The sequence below is a fragment of the Palaemon carinicauda genome, chromosome 23 (assembly GCF_036898095.1).
Source record: "Palaemon carinicauda isolate YSFRI2023 chromosome 23, ASM3689809v2, whole genome shotgun sequence".
Taxonomy (NCBI): Eukaryota; Metazoa; Arthropoda; class Malacostraca; order Decapoda; family Palaemonidae; genus Palaemon; species Palaemon carinicauda.
Window position 1 is genome coordinate 78,209,709 of NC_090747.1, and position 7,500 is coordinate 78,217,208.

The following is a 7,500-nucleotide window of genomic DNA, read 5'->3' on the forward strand; positions in this document are numbered from 1 at the left end:
ACTTAAAAAAAGCCTATGTTCTAAATGGCAAGCTGGTTTCCCGAAATAAGCTGCTGGGGCAGAGGTCTGCACTCTCAGAGTGCTTTTTGAGTTAGCCTTTCATTTAAACTACAATCATCTAGTTTGTTGATTGTTATAGTTTTATGCTGATTGCTGTGGGATTCTGGATGGTATATATATTCTTAACCTTGCCTCCCTACAATATGGATTATGCTTCTCTTCCTCAGTTACAACTTGAGCCATTGCACACGCTCACCACCATACACACACACACACACACACACACACACACTCTCTCTCTCTCTCTCTCTCTCTCTCTCTCTCTCTCTCTCTCTCTCTCTCTCTCTCTCTATATATATATATATATATATATATATATATATATATATATATGAATATATATGATTCTCCGTAAACAATTTATCATCAATTCTTTCTGGCTATCCCTTATAACAATAGATCGTTTATGTATTCATGATACTGGTTTTATAACTAATATCATCCAAATTCCATTTCAATAATTATTACACTTTTTATACATGATTTTGCCCTGGTTTCACCTTCTCCCCGTCCCTCTTTTCCTTCCCCCTTAACAAGACTCCAATCGATCATCCTCGTGGCTCACTCCTTCTATCACAGACTCTTTCTTTTTCTCTCATACTTTATCCACTTACATCAGCCTAGGCTTTTGCCTCATTTACTGCTCATTCTCTTAACTTGCTATTGCTCACTGTCATTGGGCATCCCTGCCCAGATCACAACCACCCCCTACAGACCAACCACACACTACACTTGTTTTGAGAGAAACCTTCGCTTTCCTTAATCAATTTTCCCTTTTTCTTATATTTTACCATCCCTATAACCAAAGGACACTGCTTCTCTGAGATAACACTTCTTTAATGCTGGAAGATCTAAGAATTTGGTGAGTGACAATGGTCACAGTTTATTAGTCGCGTATTTCAGAACTTCATCAAAGAATGAACATTGACCACCAAACGTCATCCACCTTATCACCAGCAAGGCAATGGAAAGGCCGAGACGGCAGTAAAAATAGTTTGAACATGTATCTAGCACTACTTGAACAAAGAAGTATGCCAAAACGAGAATCTTTTAGTTTTGCTGAAGTGATATTTGGCAGAAAACCCGTGACTCCATTGCCTGTGAAACAGTTGAAAGAGGAGATAAGCGACCCTAAGATAACGCAAAAGTTAATGATGGAGACATCATAAAACAGGATAGTGAAAGAGCTACCAGCACTTCACATTAGTCAGAGTGTCCTGGAAGAATGACAATACTGAGAGATCTTAGAAAGTAGGCAGACTTATACAACAACTACACTAGATTAAAGAAAATATCTCATACAAGGCCAAGATGGAGGAACTTATGACAAAAACAGTTTTCAGACTATGATCTGGGACATTCAAACCAGAACCCTCTACCGGGATCAAGGCCAACTCCAGCATACTGACAAAAGCAGAATAATGTTAGAGAATGGATGACATTCAAACAACTAAAATTAAATGTGAACAAAACTGAATTCATGGTGGTGGGCAAGAGAAACAGCGTGAGAAACTTAGGTAAATTTCAAATGAACATAAATAATGACTTGGTGCCGATATCTAGTAAAGTTCGAGATCTAGGTGTATTTCTTGACTGTAACCTGTCTCTAAATGGCCAAATAAATAATGTTGTAATAAAAACTGCTGGTTATCATCTAAAAACTATTGCATTTATAAAAAAGTACCTGAACGAAAAGTCTGTAAAGAAACTTGTGATAAACTGTGTTATTACCAGGATTGACTACTGCAACTCTATCTACTACACTTTACCAAAAGTGCAACTTAAGAAATTACAAAACATAATAAACAGAGGAGCAAGACTGATAAAAGGTGTCCCACCTAGAGAAATTATCACCCCTATACTAATCGATTTACACTGGATGTCGATTAAAGCGAGAGTTGAATTTAAAATATGTACAATAACCCACCAAGTTATCAGAACCGGGCATCCAAAATACTTATAAGAATTGCTACACATTGCGCAGCCAACAAATCGTGTCGACACGAGAATAGTTACAGATGGCTTCAAACTGTTGGAACCTAGATATATATCTACTTTAGGCTCCAGAGCCTTTAAATATGCGGCCCCGAGACTAGATAATAAGCTCCCACGAAACATTCGAATGATTGAAGACATTAAGGCTTTCAAGAGGAAACTGAAGACTTTCTTATTTCATGAGTGTTTTGACAGTGACGATTCAACAGTAAATGAACAATATATGATATGAAATGTTAAATACAGACGCTCCCCAAGATACGAACATCCGAGTTACGAACATCCGGATATACGAACACAAATTGACGGAAGTCCAAACATGTTCGTAAACATCCGTAGATTTCATCGCAAGTTTAAATTTTTAAATTAGCGCCACTCCCGACTTGTTTCCAACGCCGCCGCTACCCACGCCGGGCAGCACCAGCTGCCCGCTTTGTTCAAAACACATTGTGTTCACTATCGAGATCGTCGTAGCTGTTCCCGTGTATTACTCCCGCTGTATTTTTGCCTTATTTTTGTAAATTACGTATTACAGTAAACATTAACTATGGCTGATAAGCAGATTGCTAGTGGTAGTATAATGAAGTGCAAGCTTAGTGGTGATAGTGGTAATGTAAAGAAGAGGCAAGCAATTTCAATGGAAATGAAAGTAGCCATCATCAAGAAGCTAGATCGTGGCGAGAAGATGGCAAATGTTGCGGGTGCCTATAAATTAAATCGGTCAACAGTTGGCACGATTTATAAGAGCAAGGACCGTATTATGGAACACGTGAAAAGTGCGGTACCAATGGCTTCGACCATTATTTCCAAGAAAAGAGGAAAGTGTATGGATGAGATGGAAAAACTCCTCGACATGTGGATCGAACATCAGAAACAAAGGAGGGTACCTCTATCTCTGATGCTCATACAAGAAAAGGCTAGAAGCCTTTACAAAGATGTGAAGGCTAAGGCAGGTGAGGAGGCAGCTGGTGAGTCTTTTGTAGCAAGCCATGGTTGGTTTAATAGATTAAAAAACCGGGCTAATTTACATAACGTAGGCATTACTGGTGAGGCAGCAAGTGCGGACAAGAAGGCTGCTGAAGAGTTTCCAGTTTACTTGAAAAGTATAATAGACAATGAAGGATACATTCCGCAGCAAATATTCAATGTTGACGAGACCGGCCTTTTTTGGAAAAAAATGCCATCGAGAACGTACATCAGTCGCGAGGAGAAGAGCATGCCAGGTTACAAAGCTGCAAAGGATAGGCTAACGTTAATGTTGGGTGCCAATGCATTAGGCGATTGCAAGCTTAAGCCGCTCTTGGTGTATCGTGCAGCAAATCCTCGGGCTTTCAAGAACATTAATAAAAGCACTCTTCCTGTCATCTGGATGTCCAACCTTAAGGCCTGGGTTACTCTTGCTATTTTTCAAGATTGGTTTAACCTTCATTTTATTCCCGAAGTTAAATTGTATTGCCATGAAAATAACATCTCTTTTAAGATTCTTTTAGTCTTAGATAATGCCCCTGGTCATCCTCCTCATTTAGACGACTTCCACCCAGATGTTCAAGTAATTTATTTGCCCCCAAATACCACCTCTCTTAACACTAACGACTTACGAACAATCCGCATTACGAACAGACTCTCGGTCCCTATTGTGTTCGTTAGTTGGGGACTGTCTGTATTCTGAACGAAAAAGGTAAAACGACAGTGGAGGTCCTGTAGAGAGTGGGGTTCCTCTGTTGTATGGAACCGGAAAAGCAGCCATTAAAGTAAAGTAAGTAAAGAATATCAGAATTGAAACTGCTACAACTAGCAAGACAACCCACTGTGAACCTGATCATCACCCTAGTGAAGATAAAGCTCATCACCTCAATGAAAACAATTGCTTTGGAAGTCCAAGGCAGAGCGGCCCAAAGAACATGAAAACTACACAACAAGCAGGAAAACCTATGACTGTAGAATGACCTCAAAGGCAAAGAAACCCAAAGTAAAACTGAAAGACTATGTCTGGAAAGGAACCGATCAAAATTGACTGACGTATATAAATGATCTAATCTAATTAATCTAAATATCTTATGTAAATGATAAGAATATTTTTATAGAAAATTAAATTTTGATCTTGAGGATAAGTAAGCAACAGTTTGATCTTAATTATAAGATAGTGTTTATCTTGCTTGCTTGCTTGCTTTAGGTTACCCTGAGCTTCTCTCCGGACAGAGGCTCTTTTACGGTATGCCTAGCCCCTAGGTGTTTATCTTAATTTAGGAAAAAGAGGGGTGGTGATGATCTACATATATACTGCGCATAGACCATGCTGGATGTTTCCAGAACCGGTGTGACCCTACTGGTCGATCGTTTCTTCACAAGTAGAATGGTCCAGATGTTTCGTTATTATTCTGTGTTCCCCATGTCTATATATAAGGCTGATAACTGAGAATGCCCTTAGTTCTGTTAGGTTTAATTATCATACCAGTCAGTTAGCTGTATCCACACAGTGATCTCTTTATATTTGCCATATTATAAAAGACTGTGTCTACCAAGATATAATAAACCCATGATAATTAATATAGAATTGTCTCGTTTCTACATGGCGTAACGCTCATGCCAATAACCCCCTTTATTATCACAGGCCAATAACCCCCTTCCTTAACAGACTAATCAGACTTTGTTCAATTAATTTTACAAAAAAAGTAAATTAATCTTAGCTTACTCTATAATACGATCAGCTTGAACTGGTTCATTCTTTCCATCATCAATAAAATGCATCTTGACAACGGATTTTGTTTCATCTTCACCCTCATCTATACTGTCTATGAAGCATGGAAAGCCATATACCTCCTCAAATGTATTTTGTATCTGAAACAGAATATAGCAGAATTAAAGAAATATTTTACTATCAAAATAACTTTTTATATTATATAAACATTAAAAAACGATAAAGCAAATCAACATATGGATTATAATTTATCTTCTGATTGAAAGCTAAGAAAACTGGAAATCTAATTCTTGCAGCATTTCACAAATAATGATAGGGATGTAATGAAGAGAATAAAATAGTGTGAAGCGTAGACCAAGTTAAAAGTTTTGACATTTAGGTGATACAATTTTATTGTCTTTGTTTCACTCAAAGAATCTTCTTACAACTTTAGGGTATAAAACGTTGATGCTTCATCGAAATTATCCTTTAGATAGATTTCTTCTTATTATTATTATTACTATTATTATTGTTAATAGCCAAAGTACAACCCTAGTTGGAAAAGCAAACTAAATATTCTTTCAAGGAACCTGCATGTATATTTTGATAACTCGATGCAGTAGGATGGGAAAATTAGTTATGAAAATGAATTGATATAGGTTAAAGTCTGCATATGATATTATGCTGATTGGAAATAGCAAAGGGAAATTACAGAAACTATTGAAAAAGTGTGAAAATGTTTCTAAGAGGAGAATATTGTATGAAAATGATGAGATTAAATGAGTCTTTTTAAAACCACACATAGCCACGATGCTCTCTCAACTGCTAACTTAGCAAGTACAATTCTTTAAAAACTGTGGAAATGGGAATTAACCACAAGATTTACAGCTCCTTTTACACTGACCATTGCATGATTTGGTCAAGTCACAACTGCCTTGTACGCTCTCATTCTGTCATTTCAAAGATGGAACTTACCCATTATAGCAGAGCTATGGTACATAGATGTCCCATCAATTTGCATGGCACTGATATAAAAACATATTGGATTCAAAACCTTAAAGCCTATTATATAAAAATGTCAATCATTAGTGAATTCTAGGTACCTGAGAAAAACATATATAATTACTATGACACTTAAATATACCAGCCCTTTTTCTAAGGGGGGGGGGAGAATAAATAAAACAGAATTGTGATATTACACTTCCTACAGCCCATTACATAATGTACCTATCTACAAAGATTTCAGCTTTTGAATTTCATAAATATGACCAAGACTCTAAAGCCTTTTAGAAGCTTGTTACATGACATGGCTTCCATCTAACTTCCAAACCTTTACATTTCAAAGTAAAGAATGTAGACCCAAAGGCCTTCTAACAGCTTCACATGACAGGCCTTTTACCTGAGCTTAAAACTTTTCCCCAGCATCACTACGATCAAATGTATTCAAATATTTTTGCAATATTTTTAGTCTTTGTATTAGCATAAATATGCCATCATTTATACTGTAGCCCCTTTTCTCATATACATAAGTTCCTCCTCTGTTGATAATAGCAATGGCCACTTGTTCATTCACATTAATTATATGATCCCTGTCATTTATATACATTTCTAGATAAGTACGTTAATGCTGGCAATATAAAACTGGGTGGCAATTAACTTTGAATTTCATTTGTCTCATCGTAACCCCTCTAAGAACAGTAATTCATAGTGAAAAAAAAAAAGACGAAGTATCACGCTCTATAAGGAGTCTCTAACTGACAAAATAGGATCTGCTACATACATGAATGGCAGACCATACTATCATGCAAATAATTAATTGTCATATAATGAAATTAAGGGTGATGTTCAATAACGTTAAATAAACTTGAGAGATACTTATACTGTAGTCAGGGGGAATACTCACTGCTATACGCTGGATCGAAGTATCGGACTTTGTATTGCCATAGACAACAGCAACTTCAAATTCAGTAGTGATAGCATAAACCTTTCCTTGGACTGATGCACTATGCTTACCTTGAAGAATTGCGAAAGAAATGAAAAAGAAATATTAATAAAAGTATATGCATTCCAAACTCATTCACCATCCCTTTTATCTTACTGATAAAAATGCACAAACACAAAATGTGAAATTTATGCACTAACAAAATGAATGGCGAGTGGAATAAATTCAAACACTTTATCAAAAGACAATATTTTAAATCCAAGGTTCAAAGAACAACTGCTAGTGCATGGACATTGGGGCATGCGTAAATAACATAGGAAAATACACTGGTCACAAAAAAGGTGTAAAAGATGTGTTACTTCTTTTCCTTTCAACAGAAACTATCTAATAAAAAGATAAGAGCAAAGCATATTGTTCAAGCTAAACAAGTAGCATAAAATTTTGACCAAGTAAGGCTTCTACTACCAATGTCACCACAGTAGGATGTAGCATACAGCAGTGGAAATACAACATACTGTAAAGATAGATGAACTACAATAAATCAAAAGTAGTACATGGTATATATATCACTTTAACAGAGACAGTAAATCAAAGTAAACATGCAAATCACTTCTATGGAAATGTACAAGTACATTTTTAGAGAATAAAAAGTTTAAAGTATACAAAGACTTAGCTAACATTTGAGTTAACCAAATCCACATAATTGAAAACAAAAAATGGTGTATGAATAAAGGGTAGGGTACATTTTAGGATCCAGTCTTACATGTATTTCTAAATCTATAACACACAGAAATGCATACAATAGAACAAAAGTGTATAATGTAAT

The 7,500-nt window shown here is 36.2% G+C and overlaps 1 protein-coding gene across 2 annotated transcripts in view; it reads right to left on the bottom strand.

Moving 5' to 3' along the window:
- The window catches only part of LOC137617197 (cadherin EGF LAG seven-pass G-type receptor 2-like), a 581,094-nt gene that overhangs the window by 33,962 nt on the left and 539,632 nt on the right, over positions 1 to 7,500 (bottom strand). For both annotated transcript variants that reach the window (XM_068347094.1, XM_068347095.1), the window contains exons 20-21: positions 6,636 to 6,745; positions 4,748 to 4,893 (exon numbers count right to left, since the gene is read on the bottom strand). In XM_068347094.1, the coding sequence (XP_068203195.1) occupies positions 4,748 to 4,893; positions 6,636 to 6,745 (256 nt within the window). The remainder of the gene's footprint in view (positions 1 to 4,747; positions 4,894 to 6,635; positions 6,746 to 7,500) is intronic.